At 35.7% G+C, this 22353-nt stretch overlaps 1 protein-coding gene across 1 annotated transcript; it reads right to left on the reverse strand.

Moving 5' to 3' along the window:
• Window positions 1–413: 413 nt before the first annotated feature.
• LOC141673880 (phosphoenolpyruvate carboxylase 4) lies at window positions 414–16926 on the reverse strand. The gene is made up of 20 exons (XM_074480609.1): window positions 16634–16926; window positions 15424–15587; window positions 14996–15110; window positions 14838–14915; window positions 14667–14735; window positions 14497–14575; window positions 14348–14424; window positions 14150–14245; window positions 13854–13995; window positions 13243–13374; window positions 12667–12737; window positions 12298–12549; window positions 11524–11649; window positions 11334–11435; window positions 11116–11262; window positions 3122–3220; window positions 2901–2989; window positions 2128–2254; window positions 1846–2052; window positions 414–1448 (listed from the first exon to the last, which is right to left on the reverse strand). Exons 1-20 carry the CDS (start codon window positions 16787–16789, stop codon window positions 624–626), a joined length of 3153 nt encoding a protein of 1050 aa, XP_074336710.1. The 5' UTR covers window positions 16790–16926; the 3' UTR covers window positions 414–623.
• Window positions 16927–22353: the final 5427 nt, after the last annotated feature.

The raw sequence follows: 22353 nt of genomic DNA on the forward strand, positions 1-22353 counted from the left end.
ATTTGATCTAGTAAGTAACGAATTACACATTCATTCGGTTTCGAACTTATACGTACTCATACCAGTTCATATACAAAATTTCTTAAATAATATCAAAGCAGTTTTGGGGAAAATAGGTCTGAGAAGATGGTGTATTATTTTGTACACTTGACAACTTCAAGTAGAACGTGTACAATCAACTACAAATTCGAAAAAAGTTATATTATTTCAGTTATCCTGAACTTTACAGTGATCATACCTACTTGTTTTATTTCAGAGTAGAAAATAAGCGCTCTGAATTGTTCGTTTATATTAAGTAATCGAGTATCTTTAGATTTTGAAAGCAAATTTAAAATTTGACTTGGTCCATTTCTTAACTCTGTCTGGAAGGTCTGGTTTGGCTTATCAGGATGCATCGTACACAACAATCAACATATAAAGAATTAAATATGCCTGCTAAATTTTACTGATTAGCAATGAATCAATATTTCTTCAGGATTCCAGTATAAAGGCCAAAGAAATATTAAGATATCTGGTGATGATAGGCATAGGTAGCCAAACTCAGAAGAACCTCAATCACAAAAAAAAAAAAAAAATAGTTGTACTTTAGCCGCAAGTTATAGTTCAAAAAAACGCAATGCTGATTACCCTGTGTTCCTCATTCCAGCAGCAATCCCATTTATGGTTATAAGCAATGCATCTCTAAGTTTAGAGTTTTCATTGTCATTTCTCAGTCTCTTCAGTATCTCCACCTGTAACATGTTCAATGGGTTAAGAAACGGAAGCCTGCTTTCAATCAGCTTTCGTAAGCTCTTGTTATTCTCTGAAAGCTTTTCATGCCCAGTAACCTGCAATACATAGTTCTCGGTGGTTGAGAGTTCCTTCCTTAGTTCAACACCAAGTGCTCGCCTGCTCTCCGACACAAGGACTTCATCATAATGTTTAGCTATAGGAATGTCCGCTTTCCCCAATACCATTTCTATAAGATCTATCGTAGATTGAAAGAATGGCCATTCTTTGTAAATGGCTCGTAATTCCTCGGTATGTCCCGCCTCACAAACACCCTTAAGACCTGATCCAACTCCAAGCCAAGCTGGAAGTACAAATCTAGTCTGTGTCCATGCAAATATCCATGGAATTGCACGTAAATGTCCAATTCCTCCCGCACTTTTTCTTCTTGTGGGTCGGCTTCCTATATTAAGGTTACCAAGCTCAGCTTGTGGAGTAGCCTCCTGGAAGTAAGTAATGAATTCAGGGTTCTCGTAGACTGTGTTCCGGTAAGTACTGCAGCTGATTTGTGATATTTCATCCATCAGGGTACGCCATTTTTCTTCTCTAGGTGGTTGTGGAGGACTTAGTGTGGCAAGCAACACTGCTGTGGTATATATTTCTAGTTGTCGAATAGCTGTTTCTGGTAAACCAAATTTCGCCTGCACCATTTCTCCCTGTTCGGTTGTCCTCAGTGTACCCTTATGTTCAAAAGAAATCAACGTGATTAAAAATGATATTCAGCATAATGCAGTTACACAATATAAGTTATTATGCTTTCAGAAGTGCTGAGTCTTTCCTCAAATACCATATTAGAGTTCTGTTGACAAAGCTATATACTTTTTTGGCATTATACCGGAGCAATTAACATACATGGGACATATGTGGCAGTGATAATAGTATGGTAACTGGTAAGTGAAAACATGTGGGATACTATTTTCACATGGAGATCGTTAATAAACTTTTAAGATCATCAAAACCAGGTACAAATGGAAGGATATTATACTTTGTGAGCACAACAAATCATGATATGCACCTATTCCATGCACAGAAATAAAGAATTTGTCTTATTAGAATACATAATAAACTACAACTAACCATCACAGAACCAGGCGGCTGGGATTGTATCGCGACATGAGTTGGACCTCCACCACGCCCAATGCTCCCACCACGCCCATGGAAGAGAGTGACTTTTATACCATATTCTTTGCATGCAGCAACAACATTCTCTTGAGCTTTGTAGAGCTCCCATGCAGCAGTAAACCGGCCAGCATCTTTACCAGAATCAGAATAACCAACCATCACCTGCACAAAACTACTGCGTAAGCTCAAATTTTCTGGAGACATCAGCATACAAGAGATTGATAGGTAAGCAAGGACCTCCTGGTGCCCATTATGGTTCTTTATTATGTGCTCCCGATACCAATCAATTAATAACAATTTCCTGATCACAGAGCCGGCTCCTCTCAAGTCCGTCACAGTTTCAAAAAGAGGTACCACTCGTAGTCTATAACAAAATGCAGAAATTTGGTGAGACATTGTCTTACTAATGTAATGGAACTACTGAATGGTATGCGAGGAACTTATTATTTCCAATACAATAACCTTATTAACCATGTCGGACAACAAAATGTCTTCCTTTATATCCTCATCCTTCATAGTGTATGATCTATTGAGTGCCTCCTATTATCACCTTAAGGCTTCAGAAGAGTTGGTTATTAACATTTTATTGAGGAAGGGTCAGGTGTACTTATAATCTTTTAAATATTAAATTAAAAATAAACGATGCAAACATCATAAAGATAACTTCTAATATTTTTCAAGCTAGGTATTATACATTTTATCATTTAACAGGTATGGAGGTATTAATTCCAAAACTAACAATCCTACACTAATTTTCAAATTTTAATATGACATTGAGTTTTTGAAACAGACTTAAGATTAGACTGCTTAAATAGGATCACATGATTTATCCCTCTGGACAGACATGACCTTAAAAGACTTACTAAGTTATTTACTCGTAAAAGAGTGCTGATATATCAAATATACTCATATATGTATTTCACTATTTTAGAACAAATGATCAGACTAAAACACTTGATGTACTTGATTTTTTATATGCAAACAGGGTATTTAAGTCTGATTGTTCTTACGTCCCACTCGGGCATGGTCGGCCTAGCTCTCCTGCCACAGCAAGACGGGTATCTTTCTGCAAAAGCTCCACAGCAAGTACATCGCTTGCCTGGAAGAACAAAAATAAAGTTGAGAATGATGGACACAGAATACAGGAAGGATTGAGGAGGCAAAGAAGGAAAATTAGCTGCCGAAAAGTAAAGCCAAATAAAATAAGGGTAATGTCGTTAAGCATTCATACATTCGAGGCCATTGAAATAACATATGCACCAAGAGAATCCTGCCCCAGAATTGCAGCAATTCGAAATGTATCCAGTACTTCTTTAACATCAGGAGGAACCTAAGAGGTACACTTTCAGAGATTAAACTAGACTGCCAAAATGGTTTTAATAGACAATTTGTAAAATAAACATCAAAGTCAAATCTGATGCACAATTCTAAATATATAAACATATCCTCAGAAATATATGCCAACGAACTAATAACATCATAAACCCCTTCCTCATAGATTCAGGAGTCCTCTGTTAACCATTTCTTTAATGACTAGTTTATTTAATGACTGATTGTATGCCCAGGCTCAATTATAGATATACACGTGATATCTTGTGTGGCCACTTGACAAAGAATCAAGAAAGAAGACTACCAATAGGTCATAACTTGTTCACATGTTTGGATAGCAGTGGACTTGAGTTCTGATCAGATGGACCATGGAGGACAGGCAGCTAGTAACCTTATTCATCCTTCACTGTTAGAAAATTAGGATTTTAGAGCTTAATTTAATTATGTTCTTGATGTTAATCCTAAAATCTAATGATTGGAAATTGTTCAATGATATTTGAACTTAAATTTTCATGTATGGTTTTAAGAATTTTCTTAATGAAATCCATATGAAATGAGAGTTGTAAGTAGCTTGGAAAATCTTGGAAAATTTGAGAATGTTTGTCCCACATTGAAATAAATAAAGGGGGTTGTGTGCTTTATATGGTATTACCCACATGAGTAGTATACAACTACTAAGGTGTGTGATGGTCCATTGTGTTGTTGTATGCTTCACGCGCGCCCCGCCCCGCACCGGACCGGACCGGACCGGGTCGAAGGGCGAATGTCTCGGCGTCTCGCGTACGCGAGGCGACCTGGGCGAGGATTTTATTTATTTGAGAATTATTTTAATTCGAATTTATTTATCGGTGACTGGATTATTAGGCTGGGTACTGAAATAGGGCTAAGTCACTTTGTTAGTGGGCTTAGTCTAAAATTGAACCTGCAAATAATCTGATCTGTAACAAGTTCTGATATTAGAATCAGAACTTAAGAACTGATGAATAAAATCAGAACTTAACAAGTTCTGATATCAGAATCAGAACTTAAGTACTGATGAATCAAATCAGAACTTAACTTAAGTTCTGATAATAATGTGGGTGTTAATGTGAAAAGCTGTTACAAATAATTTAAATTCAAAAGCTGTTCAGTTTTGATTTTTTCATTAATGAATTCAAAATCTGATCAGTTTTGATTTTTTCATTAATGTAGCAGTTTAATTCAGACATTAAGTGTGTTGACAGTTTCATTTTTCCTCTCCTATAAATAGAGGCTAAACTGAATGAATAATAAAAAAACATACTACATTTTCTTCTCTTCTCTTCAACCTCTCTGCATTTCTCTCCCACAAGTCCTGAAGTGCTGATATTTTCCGGCGACTGAGGTGCTGGTCGAAGTGGAGCTTTTGTTGCTGCTGTTGACATAAACTCCGAGCTGTTTTATCCTGGTGGAGATATTGTGCGCATCCCAAACGCAGCAGGTAGGGGCAATATTCTCTTCAAGAACAGCCAGGACTTCGAGCAAGGCCTGGTGACTCAGCTGTGATCATTTTCTTGGTATTTTGTATCTGTGAACCTTTATCTCAGTCACTGTTAAAAAGCTATGGTTTCGGGTACATCTTTCTTTCTCTCTACGTTATTTCAGTTACTGATTTTGTTTACCTGCATGTTTTGTTTTGTTAACTGTGGTCTTGGCCTAAACTTGTTAAATTCTTTATACACTTGCTTCTATGTTGCTATATTTGTTAGTAAGATTTCCAACATTCTTGAAGAGAATATTAGTTATATAGAATTTAGCAAAATGGTTAACGAAAGTGAGGTTATCGTTGGTGGTGGTAGCAGTTCGGGTGCAACTGCTGGGGCCATTGATTGGACCACCTATAGTTTCCCAAAGGCTGTTGAACTAACCGGTTTACCGGAGAAATTCAACGGTGGCATTGGCTTTTCTCGCTGGCAGAAAAGGATGAAGTTGTGGCTGACTATAAAGGGTCTGTGGCCGGTTGTGGAATATGAGAAACCGGTAGTGGATCAAGAGAAGGCTGACACAGTTAAGGCTTTTGCGAAGTGGGCTGAGAAGGATGGAGTGGCTAGGGCGGCCATTCTGGCGGCACTAACAAACACTTTGTTTGATGTCTATTCTTCTGATGCCTACTCTGCAAAACTCTTAAGGGAGAAGCTGGACCAGACACATAATACTGACTCACAAGGTCTAGAAAAGTATTCTGTGGCAAGGTTCCTCGAGTTCAAGCTGGTGGACAATAAGTCCATGACTGAGCAGGTGCATGAGTTCGAGATGATAGTGCATGCTTTGAAGGAGTCTGGAATGAATCTCCCGGAGAAGTTTAAGGTGATGAGTGTGATTGAAAAACTCCCGAAGTCTTGGGAAGAGTTCTCTCTCTCCCTGAAAAGACAGAAAGGAGAGATCACCTGGACCAACCTTATGTTGGACATCTCGGTGCAAGAACAACACAAGTCCAAACAGGGACATGTGATGCCAACTGAACACGTTACCTCAAAGGTAAACATAGCAACTGTAGGACAAAAGAGGAAGGCTTTTGCTAAGAAAGCTAATAGTAATAAACCTAAGAGTGACAAGGACAAGGCCAAGAAACCCAAGGCAAACAAACCATGCTGGTCTTGTGGGCAGGTTGGGCACTGGAGTAAGGACTGCCCTACGAAGAAAGCGAAGAAAACCGAGGTAGCGCAATCAAATGTTGTGCTTGGAACCGCAAGTGGGCCTGTAGTGAACATGGTTGTTGGTGAGGCTACGGCTTCTGAAACCGACGTTGACCGGTATGTATCCTACAACCCTGTAATATTTTCTACCTATCTGTCAAATGAATGGTTGATAGATACTGGAGCTAATGTACATATTTGTGTTGATATTAGTTTATTTGTATCTTATCAACAGAGTCATAGCCTGAATGTGAAGATGGGGAATGCTAGTGCTGCTCAAGTACATGGAGTTGGAAACGTGGATCTGAAGTTCCCTTCAGGACGTATTCTATCTCTGACGAGAGTGCATCATGTTCCCAACATGCGTAGAAATATAATAAGTGGAAGCTGTTTAGTTTCTAGTGGTTTTGAAATTTCGTTCAAGTGTAATAAAGTAGTTCTTATTCACACTGGTACATTCTTTGGCAAGGGTTACTTGTCAAATGGTTTATTTGTTATTAATGCGGATCCCGTTTTGGGAAATTTGAATAATAATGTTATTCCTACTGTTAACTGTATTGAATCCTCAAATATATGGCATGCTAGACTAGGTCATTTAAACTTTGGTGCTCTTAAGAACATGATGAACTTAGAGTTGATTCCAAAATATACCATAGAAAAGAATTCTAAATGTCAAGTATGTGTGTCTGCTAAACAGATAAGGAAACCTTTTCATAACGTTGTTAGGGATTCAGACTTGTCAGATTTAGTACACACTGATATTTGTGAATTTGGTGGTGTGTTGACCAAGGACCAGTTTAGATACTTCATTACTTTTATAGATGATAGTAGTAGATATTGTTATGTTTATTTACTTAGACATAAGGATGAAGCACTTAGTAAATTCATTATATATAAAACTGAAGTAGAAAAACAAACTAGTAAGTTACTTAAAAGATTGAGATCTGATAGAGGTGGTGAGTATACGAGTAATGCTTTTAATGAATTTTGTGCAAACAATGGTATAGTTCATGAAGTTACTCCACCATACACACCTGAGTCTAATGGGGTTGCTGAGCGAAAGAACAGAACATTTAAAGATATGATTAATAGTATGCTTATTAACTCTGGGTTGCCTAAATACATGTGGGGAGAGGCTCTAAATACGGCTTGCCATATTTTGAATAGAGTCCCTCTGAAACACATGGATAAAACACCCTTGGAGTTATGGAAAGGCAGGATGACTAGTCTTAAGTATCTTCGTGTGTGGGGGTGCCTTGCTAAGGTGCTTGTTCCTGAACACAAGAGAAAGAAACTAGGTCCAAAGACTGTTGACTGTATCTTTCTGGGCTATCTTGAGACCACTACAGCTATGAGATTTTTAGTGTTAAAATCTGACATAGATGGTATAGTGGCAAACACGATAGTTGAATTTCGAGATGCGACATTCTTTGAGGATGTCTACCCTATGAAGACTGGAATACCTGAAACGACTTCTGAGGAAGATCCTACTCACACATCAAGTTCTATTCCTGATCATGTGGAAAAGATGACAAATGTGGGGGCGGAACCTAGTAGTAGCTCTAGTCCTAAGGAACTAGAGGAACCAAGGAGAAGTAAGCGTGCAAAGGTAGTCAAGGATTTTGGAAGTGATTTCATCACTTACAATATCGAGGACGAACCTTTAACTTTCCGGCAAGCTATGGATTCTTCTGAGTCAAGGCACTGGAAGAGCGCTGTCAAGAGTGAAATTGACTCTATTGTTTCTAATGGAACATGGGAGTTGGTTGATCTCCCTCCTGGGTGTTCTACTATTGGGTGCAAATGGGTCTTTAAAAGGAAGTTGAACACTGACGGCTCAATAGATAAGTACAAAGCTAGACTGGTAGCTAAGGGTTTTAAGCAAAAGGAAGGAATTGATTATTTTGATACATACTCTCCGGTTGCAAGAATGGTAACAATCTGAATGCTTATAGCATTGGCTTCAGTCCATGGTCTTATCATCCATCAAATGGATGTAAAGACGGCTTTTCTTCATGGTGAACTTGAGGAAGAGATTTATATGGATCAGCCTGATGGATTTGTTGCATCAGGCAATGAAAGGAAAGTATGTAAGTTGATCAAGTCCATCTATGGCTTGAAACAAGTTCCCAGAGATTGGCATAAAAAGTTTGATGAAACTATATTGCCTTTCAGTTATAAGATTAATGAAAGTGATAAGTGTGTCTACACTAAAGTTAAAGGTAATGAGTGTGTTATTTTGTGCCTATATGTGGATGACATTTTACTGTTTGGAACCAATATTGAGATTATTAACGAGACTAAAGAATTCTTGAAAAGGCATTTTGAAATGAAGGATATGGGTGAGGCAAGTGTGATTCTTGGAATCAAACTGATTCAGTCCACTGAAGGAATAACCTTGACTCAATATCATTATATAGAGAAATCTATACTTGAGAAATATGATTATTCACAGTGTAGAATCGCTAGTACACCTTATGATTCGAAAGTTTCCCTTGTCAAGAATACTTCAGGAGTGCATGTGTCTCAGTTAAGGTATTCTCAGATTATTGGGAGCTTGCAGTATCTTGCTAACTGTACTAGACCAGATATTTCATATTCTGTGTCTAAATTGGCTAGATATACAAGCTGTCCAAACAGAACTCATTGGGATGCTCTTGATAGAGTACTTAGATATCTAAAAGGCACAATGTACCTTAGTTTACACTACAGGAGATTTCCTGGTGTGCTTGAAGGGTACAGTGATGCAAGTTGGATAGCCAAGAAGTCTGGTTCCAATGGAGTGACTGGATACGTGTTCACCTTGGCTGGTGGAGCAATATCCTGGAAGTCAAGCAGACAGACTATAGTTACTCGGTCTACTTTTGAGGCTGAGTTGTGAGCACTTGATGCCACAGGGACGGAGGCTGAATGGTTACACGGACTTATGTCTGCAATACCTGTAGTAAGCAGACCGCTTCCTGCTATTGCTATTCACTGTGATAGTCAAACAACTATCGACAAGATTAGCAGTAAAAAGCATAATGCTAAAACTAAGAGACACATCCAAGTTAGACTCAAGTCTATAAGGGGTTTAGTGACTGATAGGATCATAGCTATAGAGTTCATAGGAACTCAGAATAATATAGCTGATCCTCTTACTAAAGGACTGGAACCTGCAGTGGTCCTTAAGTCAAGGTTGGGGATGGGATTGTCAACCCATCATAATTCATCAACAGTGGGAACCCAATACACATGAGAGGAGATCCCTCGAAGTGTATTCAATGGGTAATAACAAGCTGTAAGGATGAGTTGGTAGTACCTTTGCTACATAGATGATACTATAGTATCTGAGTCTATCCCCTGTAAACCTAGAAGGTATTGACACTGCCAGAAAAGCAAGAGTGTTAAAACTCTGAATGGGATCAAGTCATTTGACGAGATAGAGGCAGTATATCTCTGGAGATGCCCAGCTAAGCGAATGTAATTGTGTGGTCGCAATTAGAGGATAGGGTTAATCCTTGAAGCATTCGACGAACAGGATCGAGACATGACCATTAATGTCTCAAAGCCGTAGATTGGCACCATAACCTTTGACTTGTCGTCGTCTATGGAATATGGTTATACTAAACGGATTAAGATTCAAGGTGAAACATTCCATCTGAGTCCGATAGTCATTGAAGTAGAGGAATTAGGAGGGTTCAAACCCGGAAGGGTACCGACTCTGAAAAAACAAGTCATGATGGGAAATTGATCACATTTCTGTATGGATTTGTGGGGGATTGTTAGAAAATTAGGATTTTAGAGCTTAATTTAATTATGTTCTTGATGTTAATCCTAAAATCTAATGATTGGAAATTGTTCAATGATATTTGAACTTAAATTTTCATGTATGGTTTTAAGAATTTTCTTAATGAAATCCATATGAAATGAGAGTTGTAAGTAGCTTGGAAAATTTGAGAATGTTTGTCCCACATTGAAATAAATAAAGGGGGTTGTGTGCTTTATATGGTATTACCCACATGAGTAGTATACAACTACTAAGGTGTGTGATGGTCCATTGTGTTGTTGTATGCTTCACGCGCGCGCCCCGCCCCGCCCCGCACCGGACCGGACCGGACCGGGTCGAAGGGCGAATGTCTCGGCGTCTCGCGTACGCGAGGCGACCTGGGCGAGGATTTTATTTATTTGAGAATTATTTTAATTCGAATTTATTTATCGGTGACTGGATTATTAGGCTGGGTACTGAAATAGGGCTAAGTCACTTTGTTAGTGGGCTTAGTCTAAAATTGAACCTGCAAATAATCTGATCTGTAACAAGTTCTGATATTAGAATCAGAACTTAAGAACTGATGAATAAAATCAGAACTTAACAAGTTCTGATATCAGAATCAGAACTTAAGTACTGATGAATCAAATCAGAACTTAACTTAAGTTCTGATAATAATGTGGGTGTTAATGTGAAAAGCTGTTACAAATAATTTAAATTCAAAAGCTGTTCAGTTTTGATTTTTTCATTAATGAATTCAAAATCTGATCAGTTTTGATTTTTTCATTAATGTAGCAGTTTAATTCAGACATTAAGTGTGTTGACAGTTTCATTTTTCCTCTCCTATAAATAGAGGCTAAACTGAATGAATAATAAAAAAACACACTACATTTTCTTCTCTTCTCTTCAACCTCTCTGCATTTCTCTCCCACAAGTCCTGAAGTGCTGATATTTTCCGGCGACTGAGGTGCTGGTCGAAGTGGAGCTTTTGTTGCTGTTGTTGACATAAACTCCGAGCTGTTTTATCCTGGTGGAGATATTGTGCGCATCCCAAACGCAGCAGGTAGGGGCAATATTCTCTTCAAGAATAGCCAGGACTTCGAGCAAGGCCTGGTGACTCAGTTGTGATCATTTTCTTGGTATTTTGTATCTGTGAACCTTTATCTCAGTCACTGTTAAAAGCTATGGTTTCGGGTACATCTTTCTTTCTCTCTACGTTATTTCAGTTACTGATTTTGTTTACCTGCATGTTTTGTTTTGTTAAATGTGGTCTTGGCCTAAACTTGTTAAATTCTTTATACACTTGCTTCTATGTTGCTATATTTGTTAGTGAGATTTCCAACATTCACTACATACAGGAAACTAGTAACTCATTCTCCACTACATACTATCTAAACCAAAAGAGTCATGTGACCCTTCTAAATGACAGTTTAAAAAGAAATAGTTTTGAGAGCCAAATTCAACTGACATTCTATATGAATCATTTAACAGTACCTCGATACTTGGAGGAATTAGAGGTCTCTTCCCTTTCAATTCCTTTGTAAGGAATTCAAGTCTTTTATCTTCATCCCACTCGCTATATTTACCCATATCTAGATACTTGGTAATTGCATCAAGTGTCTCGGCATGTCTACCTGATTCCTGTTTTAGTACCAGGAGTTTCAAAATAATGAACCACATAATGTTACAACCACCAATCTAACAAAACAAACCTGGCGTAAGTCGAGTTTCATTAGACCCATCCCGAAAGTAGCAACTCTTCTGATGAGGTCAGAAAGTCGACCATCGGCTATAACCCCTGATCCACATGATTGCTGCAGAATTTTTAGTTACTCGTTAAAAAATGTTACAGGTCACAATGAAGTGACGAAGGTCATAATAATTTAAAAAGTGTTTGCATACCAGAGAATCATAACATAGAAGGAGGGGTTCCAAAAGCTGAGATGAAGTCTCATAAAAATCACAAGAATCCTGTTCGCAGGGATAATTATCGAGTTGAAGCTCCAGTCTTGTCCGTGTCCTCACAAGCTGAGATCAAATAAGCAACAGATAAGCTTCAGCCATTTCATACGGAAACATAAAAGCAAGAGTGCAGTAATTCAACCACTGGACTTCAGAGAGGAGCGACAGGACCATATCTTGGGTAAAAAAATGTGCAAAAATATATGCATGTGTACATATGTGCAGAAAGGATTAAAACTCTCTTCCGTTCCTATTATATAATGCTTCATTAAGAAGTCGGTTATGAACAACTTAAAAATCTAAAGGACCAAGAAATAATTTCATATTTTAGAGCGAATCATTTCTTTTATTAAAATACACGATAACTGGCCCGTGTTACTTGGAAGTGCAGAGACCTAAAATTTGTTTTTTTGTCAAATATTGGTACTTGATAAATAACATTAAATTTAAATATCATGTGAAGGATATTTGGGTCATGTTAGGGTTGGAGAAATACAACCTGTACATAAAACAATAAAAGTTTACATGACAACATTGGCAGGTTAGACCAGGTCTACGATGTACATTTCATTTTGGCAGATGGTTTCGATGATGAAGCTGCAAGATGTGTTTCACTACCCAAACCAGCGGCATGTGGGTTAACAGAAAATTTTCACCATGCAATTCGCAGAAGTACTAATAAATCATCAGTTCTACACTTAACCCACAAAGTACCTTTTCCTTTACATCCCCGAGAATGATTCTATAAGGTGCAATTCCAGGACGTTGAGATAGGCTTGGTTCCAGAAGCTTGTGAAAACTAGTCCTTCCTATCTGAGATTCAGCAAAAAGTTTCCTCTGAGCAAGTAGTGCACCAGAAGCAGCACGGGGTGTGGTCTGGGGACTTCCTGAACTAGTTGTATTTAAATTTTCGGTTGTTACTTCAAGTACTTTTTTTGATTCCTGGCTTGGAGAAGCCTTTCCATCCTGGGAATTTAAAAATTAAATATGATACAAAGTAGACAGTAAAGAATTTGGTGTGAAGATTACAATGAAGGACTAAATGAAAGTTGCAATATTTATTTTCAATGTACTACATTTCACCTCACGATTCAAAGGCTTGTATTCAGTACCAGGAAAATCCAGACGAGGATACTGAGTTACGTCCTTGCATTCTACAAAAACATTAATTCAAGATATTTCAAGCATTACCCCTCTGTTGGCATATGCCAAAGTATGTGAAAGTCAAACAAAATATCAAGTTACTGAACAGGACCCTCAATGCATGGTTTATCCAAAAGATACACTGTGATAGCCATAATATTTACGTATATAGCATATAGCCAGGTCAGTATGACATTAATTTGAGATTATAAACATATTCTGTAACATGCTGCAGATTAATAAATCACATGATGTGGTAAAAAAACTACAGCTATACCAGTAATGAACAGTGATCCTGCTATTCATGCAATATAAACTTTGCCTTCCCCAATTATCATGGCAGAGAATAACTATATAGGTTGAGGTATAAAAATAGTGATATAATATTTTTACAACAGAATCTGGATCTACATCACTTACTAGGATGTTCCAGAGGAATGAGAAAGTAAACAAGCAATTTTTAAAGCAACATCAACAGCTAGTGTAACAACAATAATTTGATGAACAGGAGTTAACCTGTACAAGGTGGTATATGTGCTCCAGCTGGAAGTTGTATAGGAAGAGATGAATTGTATTGGTTTTGATGTTTTGGGTGACTCCAATTCGCTTGTTGATTCCAGCTTCCATTTCCATTCTCCGATGAAGTTTCTGAAATATTGAGACAATGTCAAAGCATGAAGTACTTTATATACATTCAGGAACTTCACTGTATTTAAAAGAGATTAAAGAAATATATGGAGTCATTTTATTGGTATATCCACTTGACAAATTGTGTAGCTACATTCGATTCTCTTGAAAGTATATATACAAAAATTATGTTGCATTTAATTTTGAGATAATTTTCATTGAAAGAGTCACACTATCTTAATGAAGACAGCACATCTGAAGATCATTCGAATGTTGATCGACTACTTGACAACAAATATATGTTCAATGAATAGGGTCCATAACTCCAATAGATAAAATCATAGAGCTTGACCCCATTTGTACTTCTAACTCATCACTGTAAGATCACGAGTACATCAGAAAAATGTAAAACAAAGAGAAGTCCTGAATTTATTAAAAAAGAAAAAAATAATTTATTCAATTAATGCTAATTAAAAGTAAGAAATAAACGAATACTATACCTTTTTCTAAAATTTCATGTGCCATATTTGACAGCCTATCACTGCACTTGTTCACTGAAAGTTCAAATCTGAGATGATCAACTTCGCGAATGTAGAGATCAATAGCCATCCACCTGGATAAGAGGCACACATCTTTTGTTACCTGCAATATTGAGATTTATTTACAATAAGATGGCCTATATTAAATTCATTAATTGAAGTCAGATGCTAGTTAAAAGGTTATTCACACAGTTTAATGACTAGGAAGCAAATTCTGTTACTAGCTGCCAAGTAGAAGTAGCTTCTAAATCCCTCACCCTTGATGTCACATTCGGATTTCCATCTCTATCACCACCCATCCATGATCCAAATGTTATTGGTGTGCATGTCAGTGGAAGTGGCTTTCCGGTGTGCTGGAGAAAAATAAATTAATTGACATTGAGTTCATCCTGCTACAGACTGATGTATAAGCCTCTACGGATTCTAAAGGATCTGTATATCCAAGGGTCACAAACCTTTTTAAGAGCATTGCTGACACGTCGTAAATACTGAGGCACAGCTTTCCAGAGAGACTGCTCGACGATGTTTAGGCCTAAAATTGAGTTATAAGGTCACTGTACAGAAAGTTACCGTTTGTAAAGTTTTTGGGATGTTGAAAATATACCAGCTCTTGCTTCATCTACAGGTGTAGGTTTGTGGCGCCTGAGCTCATCGGTCTGCCATATTGAGGTTATCTCTCTTACCTACAAATTTAAAGATTTAAAATAATTCATAAATTACAGTAGACATCTTTGTCCATACACAAACATGGTATTACTGATAAGCGGAAAGCACCAGATCTTCAATCAACATCTCTCGATCTTCACGCCCAAGATTCGGCCGGTTGTTATACTCTAATAGATGCTGTGGAAATGGCAGATTACAAATGTTTGCGAGTAATTTGCATATTAAACAATAAAAATGATTATTATAATGTTTAGAGTAATATGTATCAGCATAGCATACCGCAAGTCTAATGTGTTTGTACTGTAAAGTCCGTCTGTTTATTTGAGTGGGATGTGCAGTGAGAACAATTTCAACCTCCTACAATCATATATAGCCAGTGTCACAGAAACAATATGAAAAACTTAATTTTTCATTACCTTTTTATTTGACAGACATACCTGCTGGCAAACAGCATCATAAAGCTCATCAGGGGAAACTCCACTTTGAAGCAGCTGATTAAAAGTGTTATCACAAGACTTTGATACTTTCTCTGCATCTTGAGCATTCCTCAACCTGCAAAACCGTTATATTAGAGCGAAATGATTTCTGAACATATTCTAGCAAATCTTTGTATCACTTTAAATTGTCACGTGTTAATGAACAAGTGTTCAATTAAGAGACCAAGACAAAATTTCAAATTTGAAAAAAAAAATCGTAACACATAAAATGTGCAACCAAATATCAAGCTCGTCAATCCAGTATCAAAATATGTCTTTGCATAAAAAATATTCAGTCTCAAGACTAGTATCAAAAGTGTAGTTCATTTAGTCTAAACAACCAAGAGATAAATTGAAAGACAAGAAGAGTACAGTGATCGAAAAAGCACCTGTGATGAGTTTCAGCTATGCCCATAAATGCAAGAAACTGACTGAAAGCTCTTGCAATAATGGATGCTTCCTCTAAAGTCATATTAGATAAATTGGACGCTATTTCCTTCTCCAGGTGATCTGCCATGTCTTCAATCCCCGATGCCCTCATCACACATGCACTCTAAACACACAATTTCCATCATACAATACTAATGAATATGTGAATATAACAATTAACACCACTAAAAGGCACAATTTCCTGAAAATAAATTTCTGTACATCTACGTTAACAAACTTTATACTAGACTACTAGTTTGCCCTCAAAATCTAATATAACGAAATCAGACTAACATAAAACAATACACACAACAATGCACAGTAAAAGATCATACATCCACATACACCACACACACACAATAGTAAATAAAAAGAATCGTGTCACCTGAAGTCTCTGGACTCTGTAAATCTAGCTTGGTGTCTGCTTATGATTAGATGAAAATTACTAGCAACACAAACAGTGCTATTGCTAGATAGATATTTCTTTGGTGGTATTGAATGTAACTAAAATGGATTTGAGTGACAGATAGAATTTATATCTTTTAAGACCAATTTTTACTAGCAAACATCTTAAACTACAAATAAAGCCTCTCATGAAATCGAAACATTAAGTAGTTCATTAATATATAAGGTCAATTAGAATATGAATCCTACAAACTCAACAAACATGACATATTATTCATTCTCTGCATTCATCATAAGATTCAAGGCCAATGTATACAAACTACCGTAAAAGGCAAATTCTACATAATCTACACCTACAAAAACCACATTTTACCATAAACACTCATATTCAATCACTATACACATCGTAAAACCAGAGCAATAAATTTAATTTTAATATACTAGATAAGGTCCTATAAATTTTACAAACACTAATAACCTAATATTCACTATTTACCCACACATACACGAGATTTGTCATATTTATCGTAAAGTCCAAACACAATACATTTTTTTTATTTAATAAATTTAAGTACATGTAGTTTCGCTTTCAAATCACAATAATATTCACGCGTGAGACGTACTTATGGTTTCGTTTTCATAATATTCACATGTTCTCACGTAAAAATTATTAGTAATATTCAATGTTTGTATATTGTTGTGCAAATAATATTAAGATTACAGAACAATTATTCTAACGTATTCTCGTAAAAGAGGTATTATCACCTGAGCGAGGATGCGAATGCGTTCGAGTTTGTCGCGAATATCGTTACCAACACCATGCTGAAGCACATCGTGGAGAAGACTGCCTAACAATTTACAATCATCATCAAAGCTCTGGAACGATATTTCCTCCGCTATATCGTCTGTTATGTCCGTCATCTCTTTCAAATAGAGACTAGTAATGTGAAATCAATATTAGTATCACTAGTTACGAGAGAGCGAGAAAGAGGGAGAGAGAGAGAGAGAGAGAGAGAGAGAGAGAGAGTGGGGTGAAGTATGGTGGTGGAGGGAGATTAGAAAACTTGTTAAATGAGGCTCACATTTACTGCGGAGATGCGACGAAATATATTGTGACACGTGGCTTTTATACCGGGTTTATAGGAAGCTTTGATTTGGTTTTTACTTTTTAGTGAGAAGAGGACTGGTCTACTCTTGCGCATCTTCCAAGGTTATTATGGAAGGCCAATTTTACTCGATTATATTGTTGAAATTTTATTATTTGCTTGATTTATTTTGTGTTGATCTCTTTTTGCCTGATTTTTATTTTTGAATAATATATTGTGAGCATCAATTTTTTAAAAATGTGCGCATCAAAGGCGAACATATACGTCATATCCCCCGAATTTATATTGTTTCAAACATTTACAAAAAAAAAAAGAGAATTATCAAAATGGACCAAAATCAGAAAGGAAGGCCCACTATTATTCTTGCCAAAGGGTCATTTGGCAAATGTCACTCATTTATATTTGAGTATTAATATTTCTGAATGATTTGAATTAATCAAAAATCTGAATAGAATTTTTTATATGATTTCTGAATGATTTAATTTTGTGATTAATTATTAAGTCTAAAAATTACAAGATTTTAAAATCGATATATTATTAAATGTTAGAAGTACTAAACATTTAAATGTTAGGTGTACTAAATTTTTTAAAAAAGTTAATGTGTTTTAATTAAATAGGTAATTTAGATGAGACATGTATAAATTAAAAAATATCATAAAATAAATTTCAGTGAAATAAGCGCATGCTTATTTTTTGTATATCAATCAGGTCATAAAATAAATTTCACTGAAATAAGTGCATGCTTGTAAAATAAATTTCACTGAAATAAGTGCATGCTTGTATATCATCGAAATAAATATTTAAATTTTTTGAAATATATTAAAAATAATAATAATAACCTTTAAAACAAATCTATATGATAATCTATTAAAATATAAAGTTATTACTAATTAATAAATAATAACAACTCTTATTTATTATCTTATCTACAAATTATGAAGGATAGTATATTGATATAATCCTTATCATCTGAAGTGGTAACCTAAAATTTGTAATGTAAAGTATAAAGTATGCCATGAGCTTAGAGATGCACAAAATCTGGCCCGGCCCGGCCCGATTCGGTCAAAGCCCGGTCAAGCCCGGCCCGGTCAAAGCCCGGCCCGGTCCCGATCTGGGCTTCGGGCCTCGACGGGCCCTATATTTTTAGGCAAAGCCCGGCCCGGCCCGGCCCGGTTAAAAGCCCGGGCTTCGGCCCGGCCCGATTAAAAGCCCGAAAAAACCCGGTTATAATCTGATTATTCTAATATATTTTCTTATATATTTATAAATTCACATTTACTATACATATAAATAATACTTTAAACACATATATATTTACATATTTGTGATTAATAATATTATTTATATACTTCGTTGCATAAATAATGAAAGAAGATATAATAAGTACACTATATATATTTGGATATCATTGTCATGAATATTTGGATATCATTGTTATGATAACAATGATATCATTGTTCTCATTGTTATCATAACAATGATAAAATATATCATATAAACATGTTTATTTTTTGCCGAACTTAAATGTTTTCAACGAAGTAATGATCTAGTTGCTACCACATGTATTCTTCGGAATCTCTAATAATACTAGATCCGATTTAAATTAGAAAAAAGCCCAGCCCGATTCGATCCGGCCCGAAAAAAAGCCCGGTTAGGCCCGCCTCGAGGGCCCAAACGGGCTTTGAAATTTCCGGAAAGTCCGGCCCGGCGCGGCCCGGTCAAAGTCAAAGCCCGAAAAGTCCGGCCCGGTCAAAGCCCGGGCTTTTTAAGGCCCGGTCAAGGTCCGACTCGGTGGGCCTTTTGTGCATCTCTACCTGAGCTACACTCCTGAATGAGTTCGGGTACCATTTCGAAATGAACCATTCACGGTGTTATATTATTGGCTCAGCTAGAGATGAATAATTATCCAAACAAGCTGAATAATAAAAATCGCTCAAATAATTCTTGTTCAGATAGATTCAGGGGTAAACAAATGCGAAACCCTAAATAACATTTTATGCAGTATTTTGGGGTAAATTTCTAAAATAAAGTAGGGAAGACCATGAAAATTGGAGATGGAGGGTTTTGGGCCATTATCTTTCGTAAAACTAGGAATTTGGTGAAATTTTATATATACATAATTTATCGATCTTCATTATATTAAAATAAAATACAGCTGAACGCAATGAGATAGCTCGACTGATTAAGGGCTTTTATCTCGCCGTACCAAGTTTTGGATTCAATTCTCGCTCACTCATGAAATTTGTTAGAATAGATACTCAATTGTAAGACATATAAGCCTATTTTGTCAAAAAAATAAAAAATAAAATAAAGTTGACATTATCTCAGATGATGTGTCAAACTCTTCTTTAACAATTGCATCAAATTATAGATATCATGCTCTCATCAATTTGATGTCATCTTCCACTAATAATTCTTAACTCATTTAGTTTAATTTCAAAATATTTCTCTCATTTATTAACTCCTCTAATTTTCTCTCTTATTCGTTTATACAATTTTCTTTCCTCCTCATTTTTATATTCTTAAATTTATAATTTATAATATTTCTTTTTAATCCACTAATTTTATCTTTATCAAAATTTATTTTATTTATATAAATATTCATCGATTCATTTTTATATTTTAAATTTAATAAAAAATTGATAATCAATATTTGTATTTTGTGTGTTACTATTTTAAAATTTTATTCTATTAATCATTATTATATATATTATAAATTTAGAATTAATATATATTTAAATTAAACTATTTATAAAATATCCTTTTTAAAAACTAACTACGAGGTAATCGGGCATTTGCGCGAGAACTACTCCAGTTTAGGTTATATAATACACATAGTAAGTCAATAAGAAACATTTTCATCCAACCGTGTTAACACTCAATTGGTTGAAAGATTATCCCTAAGGCAATATTTCTTTAGGAGATTACCGCCACGACACTAGGTTTGATTTTAAATGAACGCTCAAATTTAGGGAGGGGTCGTGAAGGTGATAAAATGTACTATATATTTTCAGGATTAGTCCAGTTACGGGTAAACTGACTTCAATATCTGGTCATGGAAAAAGAAATAAAATTACTTCCATTAAGTTGAGGAAAAAAGACCATTTCATCTTACATTTTTTTTTACATTATATATTCGAATTGTACTAATTAGGCCTGTCAATATAGCGAAAATCCGAACCGATCCGAGACCATTTTAACATATATGGATCGACCTATTAAAAATCCGATATGAGATCCAGTCTGATAAGAAATATCCAATTATAAATGGAGCGGATATTGATTTAGGCCGATCCGATCCGGTTATATATATATATATATATATTATAAAAATATTTTTTTATAATTTTAATTTTAAACGTATTATCCCCGAGTCAAGTTCCATTACCTATATTTCGTTCGGTTCGGTCTCAAGTGTACAGTCCATTTCTATAACCTCATTTCTATAACTCTAGTTCTTTTACCTTTTAGAGCCGCATAACCCAAACTGTCAATTCATATAACACTTCCATTTCGCAACATCAATTTTTTCATAGTGAGCATTAAAATATCGTACAACTCTGTATGTTTATTTCAAAAAGCGAATTTTAGTTTGCAATTTATTTTTGAATTTCGTTGTATTTTAATAATTTTCGGAATTGTAAATTTTAAATAAATTTTGTAATAAGTTAAGTTAAAAAAATAAATATACATAAATGGAGTGGATATCCGATCCGAAATTCGTGATCTGAACGGATCCGTATATGATTTGACCTATAAAAATTCCGGAGCCGATCCGATCCGATACAAATCCAAATCTGAAAAAAAAATGGATATGAATATGGACATGAATTTAGGCCGATCTGATCCAAACTCGATCCATTGATAGGCCTAAACAACATAGGGAAAACCGAGAAAGTGCCGAAGCTTGGAAGGAAATGGCAAAATTGTCCAGGAGCCCGATACATTTTGAGCTAAGCCCAGTAACATCAAGGCCCGCCACTATTTTAGACTAGTAAACTTTTACCAGCATATTGGTGTCCAGTACGGCAGTACAAAGCCCAATAATGTGAATAGTTTAAAATGCAACTTAGGTTTAGCAAACAAAAAAACTTACAGTAAAAACCTCTGCAAATTGACATCATTGGAATGCAAATTTTATTAACTTATCGATATTATTAATTGATCAAGCCGAAACATAAATTGCCACACTATGTTGGGATCAAAACTTTTGTATTCAAAATATTAGATAATCGTGGTTATTAATTTATCGAGATTTGACATTTTATTATTAAAATTTGGGACTAAGAAAACATAGTCCGCTAGAAAATGTGCAACATTAATAATTTAATTAAATTAGAAATTGTCATGTCATCATTTTCTTTTCCGCAAATTATCAAAATTATTTTTTTCTCAAATCAGCTATAGTTTTGACTATATATATTCTTGTCTGATTATTATCAGTTTTTTTGTCGGAATCCGTTTACTTTCAGCTTTATTAACCGATATATCGACAAAGCGGGGGGAATTCCGGAGAGTGATGATGACACGGTGTCATTTGAAGTGTTTTATTATTGCTCCGGTCCATTACTTTCTGCGATCAAAATCAGAAAAACAAGCATGAAACATCACCTTCTCTGCTGTCTTTCAGATAAGATAGCGGGCCAATTTGGTTGTTTCAGGTTTTTTAGTCTAGACAAACACTCGTTTTCGTCTCTCTTCAAGGCCCATAATCTTAAATGCTTGACACTGTAGTTGTAGCAAGTAGCAACTGAGATACACTACAGTACTTAAGTTGCCAATTTTGTACGCAAAAAACATCCGACTTATTTTACATATTTTTTTCGCAATTAAAAATTTAATTCTTATGAACCCATACTTTCATCAAATTCGAACTATCGATTTTGTAGTAACAATATTTCTGTTAAGATAAGAATGCTTTTAATTTTCGATAGTGTTTTACTACTTTATACGAAGAAAAAAATGGAAAATCAGATAGTGGGTAGTTAAAAACGTGGGGGCTTTTTAAGGTTACACCAATCCATCGATAATTAGCCTTTAAGTTGATTTGTGTTTGTTCATTAGGTTGCCTACATAATCTATCATACAGATTTGACGGTATATTTTCGGACCTCCAGCCCCTACGGCCTTTATTCTCTGCAGGCTACAATCTCTAGTTTCGATGGTCTTCTTTTCCTACGGTCTGTGAAGGTCACGAATATTGTCACCTGCTCTCTCCTGATCACTTCAGATTTTTTTAAAATTAATACATCTGTCACGCTACCATATTCTTGTCACATATTTAAATTTTATCATAGACACTTATCCTTTTTTTCCGAAAATCCTGAAAAATGACTCAACTTTGGTAAAGAATAAAAGACAACAAGAAGAGAAAGGGAG

Source organism: Apium graveolens, chromosome 1, assembly GCF_009905375.1.
Source record: "Apium graveolens cultivar Ventura chromosome 1, ASM990537v1, whole genome shotgun sequence".
Classification (NCBI taxonomy): Eukaryota; Viridiplantae; Streptophyta; class Magnoliopsida; order Apiales; family Apiaceae; genus Apium; species Apium graveolens.